Raw genomic sequence first — 24,503 nt, forward strand, 5'->3', positions numbered from 1 at the left:
AGAGGTTACCCAGTACCAACTCTGGAATAAGAGGTTATCCATCACCAACTCTGGAATAAGAGGTTATCCAGTACCAACTCTGGAATCAGAGGTTATCCAGTACCAACTCTGGAATAAGAGGTAATCCATTACCAACTCTGGAATAAGAGATGATCCATTACCAACTCTGGAATAAGAGGTGATCCATTACCAACTCTGGAATAAGAGGTTATCCAGTACCAACTCTAGCCAGTACCAACTCTGGAATAAGAGGTTATCCATTACCAACTCTGGAATAAAAGGTTATCCAGTACCAACTCTGGAATAAGAGGTCATCCAGTACCAACTCTGGAATAAGAGGTTATCCAGTACAAACTCTGGAATAAGAGGTTATCCAGTACCAACTCTGGAATAAGAGGTTATCCATTACCAACTCTGGAATAAGAGGTTATCCATTACCAACTCTGGAATAATTGGTTATCCATTACCAACTCTGGAATAAGAGGTTATCCATTACCAACTCTAGAAAAAGAGGTGATCCATTACCAACTCTGGAATAAGAGGTTATCCATTACCAACTTTGGATAAAGAGGTTACCCAGTACCAACTCTGGAATAAGAGGTTATCCATCACCAACTCTGGAATAAGAGGTTATCCAGTACCAACTCTGGAATCAGAGGTGATCCAGTACCAACTCTGGAATAAGAGGTAATCCATTACCAACTCTGGAATAAGAGGTGATCCATTACCAACTCTGGAATAAGAGTTTATCCAGTACCAACTCTGGAATAAGAGGTCATCCAGTACCAACTCTGGAATAAGAGGTTATCCAGTACAAACTCTCGAATAAGAGGTTATCCAGTACCAACTCTGGAATAAGAGTTTATCCAGTACCAACTCTGGAATAAGAGTTTATCCATTACCAACTCTGGAATAAGAGGTTATCCAGTACCAACTCTAGCCAGTACCAACTCTGGAATAAGAGGTTATCCATTACCAACACTAGAATAAGAGGTTATCCATTACCAACTCTGGAATAAGAGGTTATCCATTACCAACTCTCGAATAAGAGGTTATCCATTACCAACTCTGGAAAAAGAGGTTATCCATTACCAACTCTGGAAAAATAGGTTATCCAGTACCAACTCTGGAATAAGAGGTGGTCCATTACCAACTCTGGAATAAGAGGTTATCCATTACCAACTCTGGAATAAGAGGTTATCCATTACCAACTCTGGAAAAAAAGGTGATCCATTACCAACTCTGGAATAAGAGGTTATCCAGGACCAACTCTGGAATAAGAGGTGATCCATTACCAACTCTGGAATAAGAGGTGATCCATTACCAACTCAGGAATAAGAGGTTATCCATTTACATTTACATTTTAGTCATTTAGCAGACACTCTTATCCAGAGCGACTTACAGTAGTGAATGCATACATTTCATACATTATTATTATTATTTTTTTCTGTGCTGGCCCCCCGTGGGAATCGAACCCACAACCCTGGCGTTGCAAACACCATACTCTACCAACTGAGCTACAGGGAAGGCTATCCATTACCAACTCTGGAATAAGAGGTTATCCAGTACCAACTCTGGAATAAGAGGTTATCCATTACCAACTCTGGAATAAGAGGTTATCCAGTACCAACTCTGGAATAAGAGGTTATCCATTTCCAACTCTGGAATAAGAGTTTATCCATTACCAACTCTCGAATAAGAGGTTATCCAGTACCAACTCTAGCCAGTACCAACTCTGGAATAAGAGGTTATCCATTACCAACATTAGAATAAGAGGTTATCCATTACCAACTCTGGAATAAGAGGTTATCCATTACCAACTCTCGAATAAGAGGTTATCCAGTACCAACTCTGGAATAAGAGGTTATCCAGTACCAACTCTGGAATAAGAGGTGGTCCATTACCAACTCTGGAATAAGAGGTTATCCATTACCAACTCTGGAATAAGAGGTTATCCATTACCAACTCTGGAATAATTGGTTATCCATTACCAACTCTGGAAAAAGAGGTGATCCATTACCAACTCTAGAAAAAGAGGTGATCCATTACCAACTCTGGAATAAGAGGTTATCCATTACCAACTTTGGATAAAGAGGTTACCCAGTACCAACTCTGGAATAAGAGGTTATCCATCACCAACTCTGGAATAAGAGGTTATCCAGTACCAACTCTGGAATCAGAGGTTATCCAGTACCAACTCTGGAATAAGAGGTAATCCATTACCAACTCTGGAATAAGAGATGATCCATTACCAACTCTGGAATAAGAGGTTATCCATTACCAACTCTGGAATAAGAGGTTATCCAGTACCAACTCTGGAATAAGAGGTCATCCAGTACCAACTCTGGAATAAAAGGTTATCCAGTACAAACTCTGGAATAAGAGGTTATCCATTACCAACTCTGGAATAAGAGGTCATCCAGTACCAACTCTGGAATAAGAGGTTATCCAGTACCAACTCTGGAATAAGAGGTCATCCAGTACCAACTCTGGAATAAGAGGTTATCCAGTACAAACTCTGGAATAAGAGGTTATCCAGTACCAACTCTGGAATAAGAGGTCATCCAGTACCAACTCTGGAATAAAAGGTTATCCAGTACAAACTCTGGAATAAGAGGTTATCCAGTACCAACTCTGGAATAAGAGGTTATCCATTACCAACTCTGGAATAAGAGGTCATCCAGTACCAACTCTGGAATAAGAGGTTATCCAGTACCAACTCTGGAATAAGAGGTCATCCAGTACCAACTCTGGAATAAGAGGTTATCCAGTACAAACTCTGGAATAAGAGGTTATCCAGTACCAACTCTGGAATAAGAGGTTATCCAGTACAAACTGGAATAAGAGGTTATCCAGTACCAACTCTGGAAAAAGAGGTGATCCATTACCAACTCTGGAATAAGAGGTTATCCATTACCAACTTTGGATAAAGAGGTTACCCAGTACCAACTCTGGAATAAGAGGTTATCCATCACCAACTCTGGAATAAGAGGTTATCCAGTACCAACTCTGGAATAAGAGGTCATCCAGTACCAACTCTGGAATAAAAGGTTATCCAGTACAAACTCTGGAATAAGAGGTTATCCATTACCAACTCTGGAATAAGAGGTCATCCAGTACCAACTCTGGAATAAGAGGTTATCCAGTACCAACTCTGGAATAAGAGGTCATCCAGTACCAACTCTGGAATAAGAGGTTATCCAGTACAAACTCTGGAATAAGAGGTTATCCAGTACCAACTCTGGAATAAGAGGTCATCCAGTACCAACTCTGGAATAAAAGGTTATCCAGTACAAACTCTGGAATAAGAGGTTATCCAGTACCAACTCTGGAATAAGAGGTTATCCATTACCAACTCTGGAATAAGAGGTCATCCAGTACCAACTCTGGAATAAGAGGTTATCCAGTACCAACTCTGGAATAAGAGGTCATCCAGTACCAACTCTGGAATAAGAGGTTATCCAGTACAAACTCTGGAATAAGAGGTTATCCAGTACCAACTCTGGAATAAGAGGTTATCCAGTACAAACTGGAATAAGAGGTTATCCAGTACCAACTCTGGAAAAAGAGGTGATCCATTACCAACTCTGGAATAAGAGGTTATCCATTACCAACTTTGGATAAAGAGGTTACCCAGTACCAACTCTGGAATAAGAGGTTATCCATCACCAACTCTGGAATAAGAGGTTATCCAGTACCAACTCTGGAATCAGAGGTGATCCAGTACCAACTCTGGAATAAGAGGTAATCCATTACCAACTCTGGAATAAGAGGTGATCCATTACCAACTCTGGAATAAGAGTTTATCCAGTACCAACTCTGGAATAAGAGGTCATCCAGTACCAACTCTGGAATAAGAGGTTATCCAGTACAAACTCTCGAATAAGAGGTTATCCAGTACCAACTCTGGAATAAGAGTTTATCCAGTACCAACTCTGGAATAAGAGTTTATCCATTACCAACTCTGGAATAAGAGGTTATCCAGTACCAACTCTAGCCAGTACCAACTCTGGAATAAGAGGTTATCCATTACCAACACTAGAATAAGAGGTTATCCATTACCAACTCTGGAATAAGAGGTTATCCATTACCAACTCTCGAATAAGAGGTTATCCATTACCAACTCTGGAAAAAGAGGTTATCCATTACCAACTCTGGAAAAATAGGTTATCCAGTACCAACTCTGGAATAAGAGGTGGTCCATTACCAACTCTGGAATAAGAGGTTATCCATTACCAACTCTGGAATAAGAGGTTATCCATTACCAACTCTGGAAAAAAAGGTGATCCATTACCAACTCTGGAATAAGAGGTTATCCAGGACCAACTCTGGAATAAGAGGTGATCCATTACCAACTCTGGAATAAGAGGTGATCCATTACCAACTCAGGAATAAGAGGTTATCCATTTACATTTACATTTTAGTCATTTAGCAGACACTCTTATCCAGAGCGACTTACAGTAGTGAATGCATACATTTCATACATTATTATTTTTATTTTTTTCTGTGCTGGCCCCCCGTGGGAATCGAACCCACAACCCTGGCGTTGCAAACACCATACTCTACCAACTGAGCTACAGGGAAGGCTATCCATTACCAACTCTGGAATAAGAGGTTATCCAGTACCAACTCTGGAATAAGAGGTTATCCATTACCAACTCTGGAATAAGAGGTTATCCAGTACCAACTCTGGAATAAGAGGTTATCCATTTCCAACTCTGGAATAAGAGTTTATCCATTACCAACTCTCGAATAAGAGGTTATCCAGTACCAACTCTAGCCAGTACCAACTCTGGAATAAGAGGTTATCCATTACCAACATTAGAATAAGAGGTTATCCATTACCAACTCTGGAATAAGAGGTTATCCATTACCAACTCTCGAATAAGAGGTTATCCAGTACCAACTCTGGAATAAGAGGTTATCCAGTACCAACTCTGGAATAAGAGGTGGTCCATTACCAACTCTGGAATAAGAGGTTATCCATTACCAACTCTGGAATAAGAGGTTATCCATTACCAACTCTGGAATAATTGGTTATCCATTACCAACTCTGGAAAAAGAGGTGATCCATTACCAACTCTAGAAAAAGAGGTGATCCATTACCAACTCTGGAATAAGAGGTTATCCATTACCAACTTTGGATAAAGAGGTTACCCAGTACCAACTCTGGAATAAGAGGTTATCCATCACCAACTCTGGAATAAGAGGTTATCCAGTACCAACTCTGGAATCAGAGGTTATCCAGTACCAACTCTGGAATAAGAGGTAATCCATTACCAACTCTGGAATAAGAGATGATCCATTACCAACTCTGGAATAAGAGGTTATCCATTACCAACTCTGGAATAAGAGGTTATCCAGTACCAACTCTGGAATAAGAGGTCATCCAGTACCAACTCTGGAATAAAAGGTTATCCAGTACAAACTCTGGAATAAGAGGTTATCCATTACCAACTCTGGAATAAGAGGTCATCCAGTACCAACTCTGGAATAAGAGGTTATCCAGTACCAACTCTGGAATAAGAGGTCATCCAGTACCAACTCTGGAATAAGAGGTTATCCAGTACAAACTCTGGAATAAGAGGTTATCCAGTACCAACTCTGGAATAAGAGGTCATCCAGTACCAACTCTGGAATAAAAGGTTATCCAGTACAAACTCTGGAATAAGAGGTTATCCAGTACCAACTCTGGAATAAGAGGTTATCCATTACCAACTCTGGAATAAGAGGTCATCCAGTACCAACTCTGGAATAAGAGGTTATCCAGTACCAACTCTGGAATAAGAGGTCATCCAGTACCAACTCTGGAATAAGAGGTTATCCAGTACAAACTCTGGAATAAGAGGTTATCCAGTACCAACTCTGGAATAAGAGGTTATCCAGTACAAACTGGAATAAGAGGTTATCCAGTACCAACTCTGGAAAAAGAGGTGGTACTTCTTGGAATTACTTTCTATCTGTGATTGTAGATGTAACTATTGTCAATGTGCACTCTCTCTCTCTGGGACGAAAGGCTGGCCAGACGGCCAGAGCGACAGCAGATTGTACGTGCAGTGACTGTATTCGCCAGGTGAGGGCAGTATTGCTTCAGCGGTGAAGCATATTATAATACTGTAGTCAGCAGAATGTAGAGTAGCAGTCATAGAAAGAGGCCATATGTTAAGCTGAATCTAAATGTGTTAATATACTGCTTCAAATTCAACACGTATATATTGTTAACTGTGTCTTTGTAAATATATCCCATCTTGTAGGCCTAAAGTTTAATGAGATGCTTGCGAGACATCATTTCTTGCCATTTAATGGACTGAACTGTACAAAGGACTATGGCTACTCTGATTGACGATATAAACAATTAGCTAGAAATGGCACAAAAGTGAATCCAAATTAGGTCCGTGTAGTCTGAGTGTTGTTGTAAATGGTGCTCAGCCATCAACAAATACGTTCATTCATTTTACTAGCTAGCTGTCAGACTTGCTTTGTAGTCAAGATGAATTTCGCCACCTTGAAAACTCAATTTTGAGCAGGGCCTTTCCTCGTCACTCTCTTGTACAGATGACATTCCAGAGGATTCTATGTGTGATAAAGTGTTCCGGCGTGTTCTGAATATCTCCCCCTTCTCACTTCTCTCTCTCTTCCTGTATCCGTTGGTAGGTCTCCTAGCAACGACAGATCTCAGATTGCCAGTGAGGGAAACACCTGCGCCTCATAATAGCCGTTAATATAGGTCACTGCAGTGTCCTTTCTTTCTTTCTTTCTTTCAGCACGAAGCCCAAATGGCACCCTATTCCCTTTATAGTGGACTACTTTTGACCAGGGCCCATAGTGCACCATATACTGTATATATACACTAGAGACTGAATGGAGGAACGTGATCTAGCTCTGTCATCATCCACAGTAGTAGTGAGTGACTAAGAGATTTGACTGATAGTGGGAGTCAGAGATGTGAGACAGCTCTATTCTGGAAGGAAGGAAGTCAGTCAGTCAGTCAGTCAGTCAGTCAGTCAGTCAGTCAGTCAGTCAGTCAGTCAGTCAGTCAGTCAGTCAGTCAGTCAGTCAGTCAGTCAGCCAGCCAGCCAGCCAGCCAGCCAGCCAGCCAGCCAGCCAGCCAGCCAGCCAGCCAGCCAGTCTGCCTGCCTGCCTGCCTGCCTGTCTGTCTGTCTGTGTGTCTGTGTGTCTGTCTGTGTGTGTTTGAACATTGAGTCAGAGTTGAATCATTTCACACCACTTCAACTACAAGAAGGTCGGAAAAAGAACTAAATGAAAATGGAAGTTGTACATAGTGGAACACTGATGTCATGGAATGTACTCTGCACATCTCTAACCGTTACAGCAACACCTACAAGGACACCTTGAGAGCTAATCATGACATGTTTTAAGATGATTGAGTGTTTCTGGAACCACAGAAAGCTGCAGGCAATACTAGAACTACAGCAATCACAACCTAGCTCACAGCTACAGTTACCTGTCAACAATACAGTAGAGCACCTTGAAGGCTTGGTCAGAGGAATGGAGAAAGAACAATACAGTAGAGCACCTTGAAGGCTTGGTCAGAGGAATGGAGAAAGAACAATACAGTAGAGCACCTTGAAGGCTTGGTCAGAGGAATGGAGAAAGAACAATACAGTAGAGCACCTTGAAGGCTTGGTCAGAGGAATGGAGAAAGAACAATACAGTAGAGCACCTTGAAGGCTTGGTCAGAGGAATGGAGAAAGAACAATACAGTAGAGCACCTTGAAGGCTTGGTCAGAGGAATGGAGAAATAACAATACAGTAGAGCACCTTGAAGGCTTGGTCAGAGGAATGGAGAAAGAACAATACAGTATAGCACCTTGAAGGCTTGGTCAGAGGAATGGAGTAAGAACAATACAGTAGAGCACCTTGAAGGCTTGGTGGAGAAAGAAGCATGTAAGATAGATATAGATATTTCCATATTTTGTTACGTGACAGCCGTATTCTAAAATGTATTAAATAAATAAAACATCCTCAATCAAAACACAATACCGCATAATGACATCACATTATGGGGTAAGAAACAAGATTCTCTGGTCTGATGAAACCAAGATTCAACTCTGGAGAAAACTTAGCACCGTCCCTACAGTGAAGCATGGTGGTGGCGGCATCATACAGCAGCCATACAACTCTCCTTCCATGGCATCCAACTGCTCTTAAATGCAAGTAAAACTAAATGCATGCTCTTCAACCGATCGCTGCCTGCACCTGCCAGCCCGTCCAGCATCACTACTCTGGACAGTTCTGACTTAGAATATGTGGACAACTACAAATACCTAGGTGTCTGGCTAGACTGTAAACTCTCCTTCCAGACTCACATCAAACATCTCCAATCCAAAGTTAAATCAAGAATTGGCTTCCTATTTCGCAACAATGCATCCTTCACTCATGCTGCCAAACATACCCTCGTAAAACTGACCATCCTACCGATCCTCGACTTCGGTGATGTCATTTACAAAATAGGCTCCAACACTCTACTCAACAAATTGGATGCAGTCTATCACAGTGCCATCCGTTTTCTCACCAAAGCCCCATATACTACCCACCACTGTGACCTGTACGCTCTCGTTGGCTGGCCCTCGCTTCATATTCGTCACCAAACCAACTGGCTTCAGGTCATCTATAAGTCTTTGCTAGGTAAAGCCCCACCTTATCTCAGCTCAATGGTCACCATAGCAGCACCATTGCCTTACCTTAATCTTACCTCATTTGCACACACTGTATATATACTTTTCTATTGTGTTATTGACTGTATGTTTTGTTTATTCCATGTGTAACTCCTGTGTTGTTGTTTGTGTCGCACTGCTTTGCTTTATCTTGGCCAGGTCGCAGTTGTAAATGAGAACTTGTTCTCAACTGGCCTACCTGGTTAAATGAAGGTAAAATAAATCAAATCATGCTGTGGGATGTTTTTCAGCAGCAGGGACTGGGAGACTAGTCAGGATCGAGGCAAAGATGAAAGGAGCAAAGTACAGAGAGATCCTTGATGAAAACCTACTCCAGAGCACTCAGGACCTCAGACTGGGGCGAAGGTTCACCTTCCAACAGCACAACAACCCTAAGCACACAGCCAAGACAACGCAGGAGTGGCTTCAGGACAAGTCTCTGATTGTCCTTGAGTGACCCAGCCAGAGGCCGGACATCTCTGGAGAGACCTGAAAATAGCTGTGCAGCAACTCCCCATCCAACCTGACAGAGCTTGAGAGGATCTGCAGAGAAGAATGGGAGAAACTCCCCAAATACAGGTGTGCCAAGCTTGTAGCTTCATACGCAAGACGACTCAAGGCTGTAATCGCTGCAAAAGGTGCTTCAACAAAGTACTGAGTAAAGGGTCTGAATACTTATTTAAATGTGATATTTCAGTTTTTAACATTTGCAAAAATGTCTAAAAACTTGTTTTTGGTTTGTCTTTATGGGGTATTGTGTGTAGATTGATGAGGGGGAAAAAACAATTGAATCCATTTTAGAATAATGCTGTAACATAACAAAATGTGGAAAAAGGGATGCAGTCTGAATACATTGTAGGCTGTCTGCAAGGAACTTTACCTATGAAACAGCCTACAAGGCAGCGCTCTGACTTATCAACCTCTGAGGCTGAAATTGAATCTGATCAGCCTGTCAGGAATGGAGCTCTCCCACTGTAAATATAACGATTATCCAAAAAACAGGAAGTGTCCCTTACAATTATACACATCATGTTACGCAAGCTAACAATCTACATAGATAACAAGATTACCTAGCTAGCTCACAAGACTAGCCAAGTTGGTTGTGTTGTTCCTTGCATGCAATTGACTGTGGTCTTGGGGGCAGCATGCAGCCTTGGAGACAGACTGTCTTGTCAGGCATCGTTCAGGGTTTAAATGACCCACGAGCTCATTGCGATCAACGCAGCCACAACCACCTCATCAAGGAGCCCTATTGTGCATCTGAACAGTGGTAGTTTTGATTATCTCGTGATCTCGACAAAACAACACTTGTTATGTTGTGACCACAAGAAAAGTATTCCGGTGAGGTCCCTAGTATGCTGGACACATCAATTGGAACACAGTTATCCAGCACCACATGATGTTATTGAGAAATAGTCGGAGCCTATTACTGTAAGTCCAAAAGGCTTGTCCAGCATTGACTTTATGTTCAATACATTTACGTAATGAAGCAACACGAACAGCAGGCTTGATATGCCCATGCATTACCCTCCACTGATCAATATGCAACTGAAAATATATACATCCACTGGATCCAATTATCACCTGTCAACGTGAGAGAGAACTCTAGCAAGGAGAGAGACATACTTCCAGAAAGAGAGAGAGGAGACATTTCTAAGCATCCAAACAAATGGAAGCATGTCAAGTGGAACAGAATATACACACCATTATTTCAGGGAGCAGATGTGACAAATGACACTGTGCTAGTGTGAGATGTAAATCCATTTCTCCTGGAGAGAGAGAGAGAGAGAGAGATAATGGATAGGGAGAGAAAAAGAAAGAGAGAGAGAGAGAGAGAGAGAGAGAGAGAGAATAGATAGGGAGAGAAAGAGAGAGGAGAGAGAATAGATAGGGAGAGAGAGAGAAAGAGAGAGAGAATAGATAGGGAGAGAAAAAGAAAGAGAGCGGGAGAGAAAGAGGGAGAGAGAATAGATAGGGAGAGAAAGAGAGAGGAGAGAGAATAGATAGGGAGAGAGAAAGAGAGAGAGAATAGATAGGGAGAGAAAAAGAAAGAGAGAATAGACAGGGAGAGAAAAGAAAGAGAGAGAGGGAGAGAGAAAGAGAGAGAATAGATAGGGAGAGAAAGAGAGAGTGGGAGAGAGAGAATAGATAGGGAGAGAAAAAGAAAGAGAGAATAGACGGAGAGAAAAGAAAGAGAGAGAGAGAGAGAAAGAGAGAGAATAGATAGGGAGAGAAAAAGAAAGAGAGAGAGAGAGAGAGAGAGAGGGAGAGAATAAATAGGGAGAGAAAGAGAGAGGAGAGAGAATAGATAGGGAGAGAGAGAGAAAGAGAGAATAGATAGGGAGAGAAAAAGAAAGAGAGAGAGCGGGAGAGAAAGAGGGAGAGAGAATAGATAGGGAGAGAAAGAGAGAGAAGGAGAGAGAGGGAATAGATATTGAGAGAAAAAGAAAGAGAGGGAGAGAAAGAGAGAGAGGGAGAGAGAATAGATAGGGAGAGAAAGAGAACGAGAGAGAGAGATAGAATAGATAGGGAGAGAGAGAGAGAGATATGAGAGAATAAATAGGAAGAGAACGAGAGAGAGAGATAGAATAGATAGGGAGAGAGAGAGAGAGAGAGAGAGATATGAGAGAATAAATAGGAAGAGAACGAGAGAGAGAAAGAGAGAGGTAGAAGGCTGTCTCGTGATTGCTGAGAGACATTCCTTCATGGAAGAAACACAGTGGCAGTTCTAAAAGGGCCCCCTATTCTCTATACAGTGCACTACATGGCCCCCTATTCTCTATACAGTGCACTACATGGCCCCCCTATTCTCTATACAGTGCACTACATGGCCCCCTATTCTCTATACAGTGCACTACATGGGCCCCTATTCTCGATTCAGTGCACTACATGGCCCCCTATTCTCTATACAGTGCACTACATGGCCCCCTATTCTCTATACAGTGCACTACATGGCCCCCTATTCTCTATACAGTGCACACTAGCATACGTCTCTGGTCAGAATTCTCTCTTTAGTATCTCAGTATACGTTAGACAGATGTTTCCAGTATATACCAGTGAAGATATTTAACAGGAACTCAGTACATGTTAAAGACAGATGTTTCCAGTATATTCCAGTGAAGATATTTAACAGGAACTCAGTACATGTTAAAGAGATGTTTCCAGTATATTCCAGTGAAAATATTTAACAGGAACTCAGTACATGTTAAAGAAATGTTTCCAGTATATACCAGTGAAGATATTTAACAGGAACTCAGTACATGCTAAAGAGATGTTTCCAGTATATTCCAGTGAAGAAATTTAACAGGAACTCAGTACATGTTAAAGAGATGTTTCCAGTATATACCAGTGAAGATATTTAACAGGAACTCAGTACATGTTAGAGATGTTTCCAGTATATACCAGTGAAGATATTTAATAGGAACTCAGTACATGTTAAAGACAGATGTTTCCAGTATATACCAGTGAAGATATTTAACAGGAACTCAGTACATGTTAAAAACAGATGATTCCAGTATATACCAGTGAAGATATTTAACAGGAACTCAGTACATGTTAGAGATGTTTCCAGTATATACCAGTGAAGATATTTAACAGGAACTCAGTACATGTTAGAGATGTTTCCAGTATATACCAGTGAAGATATTTAACAGGAACTCAGTACATGTTAGAGATGTTTCCAGTATATACCAGTGAAGATATTTAACAGGAACTCAGTACATGTTAAAGACAGATGTTTCCAGTATATACCAGTGAAGATATTTAACAGGAACTCAGTACATGTTAAAAACAGATGATTCCAGTATATACCAGTGAAGATATTTAACAGGAACTCAGTACATGTTAAAGACAGATCTTTCCAGTATATACCAGTGAAGATATTTAACAGGAACTCAGTACATGTTAGAGATGTTTCCAGTATATACCAGTGAAGATATTTAACAGGAACTCAGTACATGTTAAAGACAGATGTTTCCAGTATATACCAGTGAAGATATTTAACAGGAACTCAGTACATGTTAGAGATGTTTCCAGTATATACCAGTGAAGATATTTAACAGGAACTCAGTACATGTTAAAGACAGATGTTTCCAGTATATACCAGTGAAGATATTTAACAGGAACTCAGTACATGTTAGAGATGTTTCCAGTATATACCAGTGAAGATATTTAACAGGAACTCAGTACATGTTAAAGACAGATGTTTCCAGTATATACCAGTGAAGATATTTAACAGGAACTCAGTACATGTTAAAGACAGATGTTTCCAGTATATACCAGTGAAGATATTTAACAGGAACTCAGTACATGTTAAAGACAGATGTTTCCAGTATATACCAGTGAAGATATTTAACAGGAGAGCATGTGGAAGCTCTGGGTATTCATTTTAAGCTTCATTTTGTGTCGCGTATCCTACCAGACACTCTCCCAAAGTAACAAGGTTGTTTCACAACGAGGCAAATTAAAAAAAGTAAATTTGATCCAGCGGCTCTACACATCATGATGCAATTCAGCAAATTCTAACTAATTTGACTGATAACTAAGTTGTTGTAATTGTTGGATGATGACAGAAACACTGTGTTGTATCACCCACAGCCAGACAGGAAAACAGAACGGATCACATTTCTTTATAGTTTCAGTTCCACAGGGAACTCTCATACCACCTGGTACTGTAGAGTACAATACTTACTATGTGTCACCGTAATGCTTGTACACTAAATCTGTGTTTACATAATGTTTAGCATGCATGTCCAGCTACAGGGACCACAATATATTCGATATGTTAGATCCCATCTGTTCATATAGAGGTTAAACCCTGTATAACATTACCGTAAGAGACTGTGTAGTGTTCACCTTGATAACCCTGCATTAGCTTACCGTAAGAGACTGTGTAGACTTCACCTTGATAACCCTGCATTAGCTTACCGTAAGAGACTGTGTAGACTTCACCTTGATAACCCTGCATTACCTTAACATAAGAGACTGTGTAGAGTTCACCTTGATAACCCTGCATTAGCTTACCGTAAGAGACTGTGTAGACTTCACCTTGATAACCCTGCATTACCTTAACATAAGAGACTGTGTAGAGTTCACCTTGATAACCCTGCATTAGCTTACCGTAAGAGACTGTGTAGACTTCACCTTGATAAGGAAGCAGTAGAGTTGTGATTGCAGCCAGTGAAAGCCAGCTAGTTGCTATACATCCTTTAATCAAAGTCAACAACAGAGACAGAACAGACTTTGTTTCAAAGATACATTTGTATTGTACATTGTATTGTATTTCGTTTCGTTAAGGTGAAGAGCAGCGAGCGAACAACAAAGAAGCAGTTGAAACATACAGTTGAAAGTTTATTCAGAAGTCAGTAGTGAATTGGAAACAGTCAATGTTACAGCATTAAAATCCTATACAATGACAATGTATGATGAAGGAGGGAGTTAGTTGTGTTCACTCCAAAGAAAACACAAACCTTACCAATAAAATCAATGATAGGCAGATTTCTCACATACCAATTCTTTACAGTCCCTGTCATTTAAAAACCTAAAAAAACATTTTTTGGGGGATATAAATGAAAACCAGTTAATCTAATGCAATGTTAATACAAAAAAAGTAATGATAAATTCCACATAAAAAATGAAATCCTATATACAAACCTCTGTACAAAGCGGGAATACGGATAAAAAAAGATAAACCACTGAATAAAATGATGTTTTCTGTAACTATGGATACAAAAGATAAACCACAGAATAAAAAGCATGTTTCTGTTACTATGTGCTCCCGGTTTCTAAGAGCAGGTGGGAAGGGTCAGAACGTTGGTCGTCACTCACCAGCCTGTCTATTGGTCAAAGTGTAAAAGACAGAACCAGAGAACGCTTCATTCACCTGGTTCTGATTCTATATTCATTTCACTCATTCTAATTCTATAGGTGGAACACGACCTCATAGCATTACAAAGGCCTGAACTAAGTGGTATCAAGTGGAGAATAGAGTCATAGATGATAGATAGCATCAATAAATTCAGTGACCAGTAATCATGTGAAACTGATTCACCTATCTACCTACGGTAAAGTAGACCGCATCATCACACTTGAGGCAAAAATGAAAGAATCCAATGAGGCTCTGCCCCAAATGGCACCCTATTCCCTACGTAGTGAACTACTATTTACCAGAGCCTTATCGGGGCCGTGGTCAAAAGTAGTGCACTATATTGGGAATAGGGTGCCGTTTGGGACACAGCCAAAATGAGTGGCTCAATAAGGAGTGTTACCTGAGTGAGATACTCTTCTTTCACTCCTGGTCAGACTGTTGCTGTTTCCCCAAATGGCACACTCTTCACTATATAGTGGCCCTACGTTTGACCAGAGCCCTATGGTCAAAAGTAGTCCAAAGTAGTGCACTATTGGAAATAGGCCGCCATTTTGGAACGCATGGGGGGGAAGAGATTACAGAGGGGAAAGAACCTTGTTTTTTTTATATCGGGTGTCTTAATGTCATTGTTCATTGTACAATTCCTGAATCAATGGAGGCTTGTTTCCTGGTGGTCTTAGGAGGAGGGGGAGGAGGGGTCTTGCTGGGAAGAGGTGGTGGCAGATGCTATATATAAAAAGAGAGAATATAGAAAATATTAAGCCACGTTTATAAGACATTATAAAGGCTTATACATCCTTATAACACGTTACATTCACATTTTAGTCATTTAGCAGACGCTCTTATCCAGAGCGACTTACAGTAGTGAATGCATACATTTCATACATTATTTTTTACGTTATGAAGCTTTATACTCGGATGGTTCAAGTAGATTAAAGAAAGATGAATATCTGTATCCTGGAAATGTAGCATGTCATCTCACAACTCGGCAGTTAAAGATTCCTGAGATTCTGCCGCCAACATACTGACTCAATCTCTAGCCACTTTAATAATGAAACAATTGATGTAATAAATGTATCACTAGCCACCTTAAACAATGCAACTTCATATAATGTTTACATACCCTACATTACTCATCTCATATGTATATACTGTACTCTATACCATCTACTGCATCTTGCCTATGCCGTTCGGCCATCGCTCATTCATATATTTCTATGTACATATTCTTATTCATTCCTTTACACTTGTGTGTATAAGGTAATTGCTGTGAAATTGTTAGATTATGTTACTTGTTAGATATTACTGCACGGTCGGAACTAGAAGCACAAGCATTTCGCTACACTCGCATTAACACCTGCCCAATAACACTTGATTTGATTTGAGATTCTGTAATAGGCTCCAGATATATAAAGCAATACTCAGAACTGTACATCCCCAGGGATTCATCTTCAGAATAATATTTTAGCAGGAAATCTCCTTTGGAATGATTTAGCCTTCTAGGATTGAGGCTGCTGATTCAAGCACTTTGAGTGAAACTACAATCCGAGTCAATTCCAGTGTTTTTACTCAGTCATGACTCATCTAATTCCAGCATTCAACACCTATCGTGTTCAAGGCAGTGACTGAAAAGAAATAAAACAGTGTAAAAAACACACCTGAACGTCTGCAACAGTGAGGTATTCACAATGACATCTAGTAACAATGACAAGACTCAATGACACCAGCAGTCAAGGACTTGGGAGTCGAACCCGCTATCACTAGCTGGGAAAATCTGTTTGTAATGTCCCTCCCCCACTAATCTAGTCTGACTCCAGTTTGCTGCCTGTCCCTCCCCTACTAATCTAGCATGACTCCAGTTTACTGCCTGTCCCTCCCCCACTAATCTAGTCTGACTCCAGTATACAGCCTGTCCCTCCCCCCACTAATCTAGCCTGACTCCAGTTTACTGCCTGTCCCTCCCTCCCTCACTAATCTAGTCTGACTCCAGTTTACTGCCAAGTCTTCCCCTCCCAGTGAGACTAATCTAGCCTGACTCTGTAGGTAGGAGGAGACAGGCTGAGGTAGGAGGGGGACAGGCTGAGGTAGGAGGGGGACAGGCTGAGGTAGGAGGGAGACAGGCTGAGGTAGGAGGGAGACAGGCTGAGGTAGGAGGGAGACAGGCTGAGGTAGGAGGGAGACAGGCTGAGGTAGGAGGGAGACAGGCTGAGGTAGGAGGGAGACAGGCTGAGGTAGGAGGAGACAGGCTGAGGTAGGAGGAGACAGGCTGAGGTAGGAGGAGACAGGCTGAGGTAGGAGGAGACAGGCTGAGGTAGGAGGAGGACAGGCTGAGGTAGGAGGAGACAGGCTGAGGTAGGAGGAGACAGGCTGAGATAGGAGGAGGAGGACAGGCTGAGATAGGAGGAGGAGGACAGGCTGAGATAGGAGGAGGAGGACAGGCTGAGATAGGAGGAGGAGGACAGGCTGAGATAGGAGGAGGAGGACAGGCTGAGATAGGAGGAGGACAGGCTGAGATAGGAGGAGGACAGGCTGAGATAGGAGGAGGACAGGCTGAGGTTGGAGGACCATCAGGCTGTAGCCTCCAGGACAGACAGGGTGAAGGAGGAGAGGAGTGTGTTGCTGAGGACTGGACTGACACACACACACACACACACACACACACACACACCACACACACACACACACACACACACACACACACCCTGGTTATGATGGGCTGTTGTTCCATTAACCGTAGTGTTGATGTGGCATCATTAAGGAGCTGTTCTTAGCCCACATTAAAAACCTACCCTTTGATGGTGTGTCAGGGGAGGGGTGGAGGGACTCGTCAAGTCTTGATTATCTCCTAGCAGGTTCCCATAATCAGCAGAGATGCCCTTCACGGGCAGGGGAGGAGGAGTCTCCCCTTTATCAACCCCCATCCCGTTCAGCTCCAGACCTGAGAGAGAGAGAGGGAAAGAGAGACACAGAGAAAGACACACATACAGAGAGAGAGAGAGAGAGAGAGAGACAGACAGAGGACAATCTTTATTCCTGAGGTCACCACTCATCACCAAAGGAAACAGCTGAATGCATACAACAACACTGAAAAGCAGAGATGCTCTGAAACACATGCATGATGATTGTGATGGTTTGTGGGGAAACCATTTGAGTCTTTTTAAAGATAAGGACAGAGTTCCAGATCTAACAGACACCCTACTCCCCCCTCTATCTGTCTGTCTGTCTAGTTTTATTTACTCGCACCCAACAAAACAAGTGGTAGACAACAATACAGATAAAAACATTTAAAAAACAGTTTGCAGGTGTGGTTAGAAGCCCAAAGAATTATATAAAAACCACAATAAAAACTGTACACAATACACAAGTCCAAAATAAAACAGATAACAAAACAATTACAACAATACTGAATGAACACATATTTTAACTTAATATAGTACATAAATACTATCAATCTAGCCTCAAATAAATAATGAAACAACAAAGTGTTGGAGAAGAAAGTAAAAGTGCAATATGTGCCATGTAAAAAAGCTAACGTTTAAGTTCCTTGCTCAGAACGTATGAAAGCTGGTGGTTCCTTTTAACATGAGTCTTCAATATTCCCAGGTAAGAAGTTATAGGTTGTAGTTATTATAGGAATTATAGGACTATTTCTCGCTATACGATTTGTATTGCATATGCCTTTGACTATTGGATGTTCTTATAGGCACTTTAGTATTGCCAGTGTAACAGTATAGCTTCCGTCCCTCTCCTCGCTCCTACCTGGGCTCGAACCAGGAACACATCGACAACAGCCACCCTCGAAGCAGCGTTACCCATGCAGAGCAAGGGGAACAACCACTCCCAAGTCTCAGAGCGAGTGACGTTTGAAACGCTATTAGCGCGCACCCGGCTAACTAGCTAGCCATTTCACATCGGTTACACCAGCCTAATCTTGGGAGTTGATAGGCTTGAAGTCATAAACAGCGCAATGCTTGAAGCATTGCGAAGAGCTGCTGGCAAACGCTCTAAGGTGCTGTTTGAATGAATGCTTACGAGCCTGCTGCTGCCTACCATCGCTCAGTCAGACTCCTCTATCAAATATCAAATCATAGACTTAAATTATAACATAATAACACACAGAAATACGAGCCTTTGGTCATTAATATGGTCGAATCCGGAAACTATAATTTCGAAAATGAAACGTTTATTATTTTAGTGAAATACGGAACCGTTCCGTATTTTATTTAACAGATGGCAACCCTAAGTCTAAATATTACTTTTACATTGCACAACCTTCAATGTTATGTCATAATTATGTACAATTCTGGCAAATTAATTACGGCCTTTGTTAGGAATAAATGGACTTCACAGTTCGCAATGAGCCAGGCGGCCCAAACTGCTGTATATACCCTGACTGCTTGCACAATGAGCCAGGCGGCCCAAACTGCTGTATATACCCTGACTGCTTGCACGGAACGCAAAAGAAGTGACAACTCCCCTAGTTATAAGAAATTCATGTTAGCAGGCAATATTAACTAAATATGCAGGTTTAAAAATATATATTTGTGTATTGATTTTAAAGAAAGGCATTGATGTTTATGGTTAGGTACATTGGTGCAACGACAGTGCTTTTTTCGCAAATGCGCTTGTTAAATCATCACCCGTTTGTCGAAGTAGGCTGTGATTCGATGAGACATTAACAGGCACCGCATCGATTATATGCAACGCAGGACACGTTAGATAAACTAGTAATATCATCAACCATGTGTAGTTAACTAGTGATTATGCTAAGATTGATAGTTTTTTACAAGATAAGTTTAATGCTAGCTAGCAACTTACCTTGGCTTCTTGCTGCCCTCGCGTAACAGGTAGTCAGCCTGCCACGCAGGCTCCTCGTGGAGTGCAATGTAAGGCAGGTGGTTAGAGCGTTGGACTAGTAACTGGAAGGTTGCAAAAACGAATCCCCGAGGTGACAAGGTAAAAATCAGTTGTTCTGCCGCTGAACAAGGCAGTTAACCCCCGTTCCTAGGCCGTCATTGTAAATAAGAATGTGTTCTTAATCTGATTTGCCTAGTTAAATAAAGGTGTAAAAAAAACTTGAAATCGGCCCTAATTAATCGGCCATTCTGATTAATCGGTCGACCTCTAGTAATTAGTGGCGTCTAGTCTTGCACATTTTTCTTTTGTACGATGAGTAATCTGTGTAGATAGGAGGCATATGTACTGGCCCAGACAATATTACAGTAAAATGAGAGATGGGTCAATGAAGCTCTACTGTAGAGTTGAGAAGCAAACCTGATGAACCAAACCACTCATCTATCTGATGATACCAACAGATGTCGTCACTTTGCTGCAGACAAATTAAATATGTTCCTCCCTAGATAACGTTTCATCAATTAGAGCTCTGAGGAATCTAGTGGATGTGACTTGTTCCATTTAATTGAATATAATAAAGTTGGATGTATTATGTTTAAAGATCATTTGTTTATCTGGAATCATTTAGAAAATGTGGCCATGCCTGAGTTGGTTTCATTAATTAGTGAATTAAAATGCTTGTGTGATAAAATCTAATTGGCATCATCAGTAAAGAGAAGGGGAGGTACGGTAGAAGACCCAGCAGCAAGGTCATTGATATAGATTAGGAATAACAAATTAGGTCAAATTAGTACAATCCACTATAAAAACTACACTGGTAAACCCATACCACTAACCCTTACCCTCCACTATGAAAACTAGACCGGTAAACCCTTACCACTAACTCTTACCCTCCACTATGAAAACTAGACTGGTAAAACCCTCACCACTAACCCTCCACTGTGAAAACTAGACTGGTAAAACCCTCACCACTAACCCTCCACTATGAAAACTAGACTGGTAAAACCCTCACCACTAACCCTCCACTATGAAAACTAGACTGGTAAAACCCTCACCACTAACCCTCCACTATGAAAACTAGACTGGTAAACCCTCACCACTAACCCTTATCCTCCACTATGAAAACTAGACTGGTAAAACCCTCACCACTAACCCTTCACTATGAAAACTAGACTGGTAAACCCTCACCACTAACCCTCCACTAAGAAAACTAGACTGGTAAACCCTCACCACTAACCCTTACCCTCCACTATGAAAACTAGACTGGTAAACCCTTACCACTAACTCTTACCCTCCACTATGAAAACTAGACTGGTAAAACCCTCACCACTAACCCTCCACTACGAAAACTAGACTGGTAAACCCTCACCACTAACCCTTATCCTCCACTATGAAAACTAGACTGGTAAAACCCTCACCACTAACCCTTCACTATGAAAACTAGACTGGTAAACCCTCACCACTAACCCTCCACTAAGAAAACTAGACTGGTAAACCCTCACCACTAACCCTTACCCTCCACTATGAAAACTAGACTGGTAAACCCTTACCACTAACTCTTACCCTCCACTATGAAAACTAGACTGGTAAAACCCTCACCACTAACCCTCCACTACGAAAACTAGACTGGTAAACCCTCACCACGAACCCTTATCCTCCACTATGAAAACTAGACTGGTAAAACCCTCACCACTAACCCTCCACTATGAAAACTAGACTGGTAAACCCTCACCACTAACCCTCCACTATGAAAACTAGACTGGTAAACCCTCACCACTAACCCTTACCCTCCACTATGAAAACTAGACTGGTAAACCCTTACCACTAACTCTTACCCTCCACTATGAAAACTAGACTGGTAAACCCTTACCACTAACCCTTACCCTCCACTATAAGAATGAGACTGGTAAACCCTTACCCTCCACTATAAAAACTAGACTGGTAAACCCTTACCACTAACCCTTACCCTCCACTATAAAAACGAGACTAGTAAACTCTTACCCTCCACTATAAAAACTTGACTGGTAAACCCTTACCACTAACCCTTACCCTCCACTATAAAATCTAGACTGGTAAACCCTCACCCTCCACTATGAAAACTAGACTGGTAAAATCCTTACCACTAACCCTCCACTATGAAAACTAGACTGGTAAAATCCTTACCACTAACCCTCCACTATGAAAACTAGACTGGTAAAATCCTTACCACTAACTCTCCACTATGAAAACTAGACTGGTAAAATCCTTACCACTAACCCTTACCCTCCACTATGAAAACTAGACTGGTAAACCCTTACCACTAACTCTTACCCTCCACTATGAAAACTAGACAGGTAAAACCCTTACGCTCCACTATAAAACTAGACTGGTAAAATCCTTACCACTAACCCTTACCCTCCACTATGAAAACTAGACAGGTAAAACCCTTACGCTCCACTATAAAACTAGACTGGTAAAACCCTTACCACTAACTCTTACCCTCCACTATGAAAACTAGACAGGTAAAACCCTTACGCTCCACTATAAAACTAGACAGGTAAAACCCTTACGCTCCACTATAAAACTAGACTGGTATTGAACACCGTGTCACACCACAGGATATCTTGGCCCTGGTAGATGCACAGCCGTTTGCATAAACACATTGTTCTCTGTCATAAACATTAACTATATATCCAATTATATGTTTAATCACAACAAACATAATAATGCAATCTAGAAAGTAATATTTAATGATCGACCGTGTCAAACGCTTTGGATAAATCTCAAAAGATACCGTTCATTGTTGTTCAGGGATGTAAAGATTTTATCCACAAGTTGCGAAATAGCCATATCTGTGGAGTAGTTTTTATGAAAACCATATTGGTGCTCATATAGAATACAGTGTTGATTTAAATGTTTCAACATTCTCTTATACACCAATTTTTCTAGGATTTTAGAAAAATATGGTAGTACAGATATTGGGGCGATAACTTGTAAAAAATCTTGGATCTCCAGATTTATAACTTTGGCAATTTTCAAATGTTTTGGAACAGTACCAGTTGGGATTGATTTGGTGAAGATGGACGTTAGAGGCTCAGAGATTAAGGAAGACACTGATTTCACCAAAGAGACACCAATCTCATCATGACCTGTTTGCTGATATCTTTTAAGTTACCAATTACCTCCATCGCCTCCATTACACCAGGAGGATCAACTGAAGCAGAGAAGGGAAATGTCATCCAAGGGATTTCCATCAGTTTTCTCTATTTTCTTTGACAGAGAGGAACCCACATTCACAACAACAAAAAATGTATTTAACTGACATGAAATAACATCAGGATCACTATAGGTCTTATTTCCAACAATACATTGAGATGGGGGAGTTGTAGAGGCCTTTTTCTTAGTCAACAGATGAGTGATAAACCTTTTACACAACTTTTCTTGTATTTTTTTACTGAGGGTTTTTTGAGAGCGGGTTATAAAGCCAAGGTTTCCAGAACCCTTCTGCTGATCTCTTACGTGGCTTAGCTAAGGGAAAGCACTGGTGAAATACACCATGGAAAGATGTGAGTCCAAATTGGCCTGAATATAAATATCATCAATCAACATCTTAAAGCGATCATAATTACTTTAGTTAAATATTCTACATTTTAATTCTACTAATCATTCCCGTCTGTTCATTTTCCAGTTGCCCGAAGAAAAGTGTAAAGTGGTCAGAAATGTAATTACAAGTATAACCTGTATTAGCTACATTATTCAAAGAATCAATGAGGGAGGCAGATGAACTGGTCAGTCTTGTGAGCTTATAGATGAGGGGATACAGATCGCTGCAGTATGAAGTATTCAACATGTGAGTGGTTCTCACTTTTTAAATATGTTGATGTTTTAATCACCCAATAGAAAACACATTTCATCTTCATTATTCATCCAATCCCAGGTAGACGCGAGGATATCAAATGAAACTACCAATGTCAGAATCGGGTGGCCGAACGATGCATCCAATCACCACTTGTTTTAACACCAAGAAATGAACATGAGGGAATTCAACAGAGATTCAACATCAATGTTACCAGATGGAAGTGTGAGGTTCCTCTCTTAGAAAGAATAGAACATGTTTATGAACAGAAATGGACCCTCCTTCTCCTCCCACTCTTGATGTTCTCCAGTGGTGAACAGCATTATAAAGGAGACCTGTCATGAAGCGGGAACGTTTCTTCACTCAACCATGTTTCTGAAAGGGCAACGACGGAACATTCATGACTGTGAGAAGACAGATTATGAATAAGGCGGTCCAGATTTTTTTTAGGAAGACCGCGAACGTTCAAATGAAAAAGGTAGAAAACAAGCTTGTGTTGTTATTAGATCAACTGCTGTACAGACTGATAATCTCCTTAACATTACAGTAATCACACGTCATAGACTCATCTCTGGTAGATCTCAGGACATTTTCATCTGGATCAACACAGTCATTATATTTATCCTTGGTTTCATTAATATCTAACGGGTTAAAGGCCATGTTATCAGGGTTATCGTTGGTTTCATTAATATCTAACGGGTTAAAGGCCATGTTATCAGGGTTATCGTTGACTTCATTAATATCTAACGGGTTAAAGACCATGTTATCAGAGTTAATATCCTTGGTTTCATTAATATCTAACAGGTTAAAGACCATGTTATCAGAGTTAATATCGTTGACTTCATTAATATCTAACGGGTTAAAGGCCATGTTATCAGAGTTGATATCGTTGACTTCATTAATATCTAACGGGTTAAAGACCATGTTATCAGGGTTATCGTTGGTTTCATTAATATCTAACGGGTTAAAGACCATGTTATCAGAGTTAATATCGTTGACTTCATTAATATCTAACGGGTTAAAGACCATGTTATCAGAGTTGATATCGTTGACTTCATTAATATCTAACAGGTTAAAGACCATGTTATCAGAGTTAATATCGTTGACTTCATTAATATCTAACGGGTTAAAGACCATGTTATCAGAGTTGATATCGTTGACTTCATTAATATCTAACAGGTTAAAGACCATGTTATCAGAGTTAATATCGTTGACTTCATTAATATCTAACGGGTTAAAGACCATGTTATCAGGGTTGATATCGTTGACT

The 24,503-nt window shown here is 40.8% G+C and overlaps 1 protein-coding gene across 2 annotated transcripts in view; it reads right to left on the bottom strand.

Moving 5' to 3' along the window:
* Nucleotides 1-14,006: 14,006 nt before the first annotated feature.
* The window catches only part of LOC106613940 (dedicator of cytokinesis protein 1), a 733,517-nt gene continuing 723,020 nt past the window's right edge, over nt 14,007-24,503 (bottom strand). For both annotated transcript variants that reach the window (XM_045701156.2, XM_045701155.2), the window contains exons 51-52: nt 17,334-17,482; nt 14,007-15,270 (exon numbers count right to left, since the gene is read on the bottom strand). In XM_045701156.2, coding sequence (XP_045557112.1) covers nt 15,175-15,270; nt 17,334-17,482 — 245 coding nt within the window. In that variant the 3' untranslated portion in view covers nt 14,007-15,174. The remainder of the gene's footprint in view (nt 15,271-17,333; nt 17,483-24,503) is intronic.

This window comes from Salmo salar, chromosome 18 (assembly GCF_965601325.2).
Source record: "Salmo salar chromosome 18, fSalSal1, whole genome shotgun sequence".
In the NCBI taxonomy this organism is placed as follows: domain Eukaryota; kingdom Metazoa; phylum Chordata; class Actinopteri; order Salmoniformes; family Salmonidae; genus Salmo; species Salmo salar.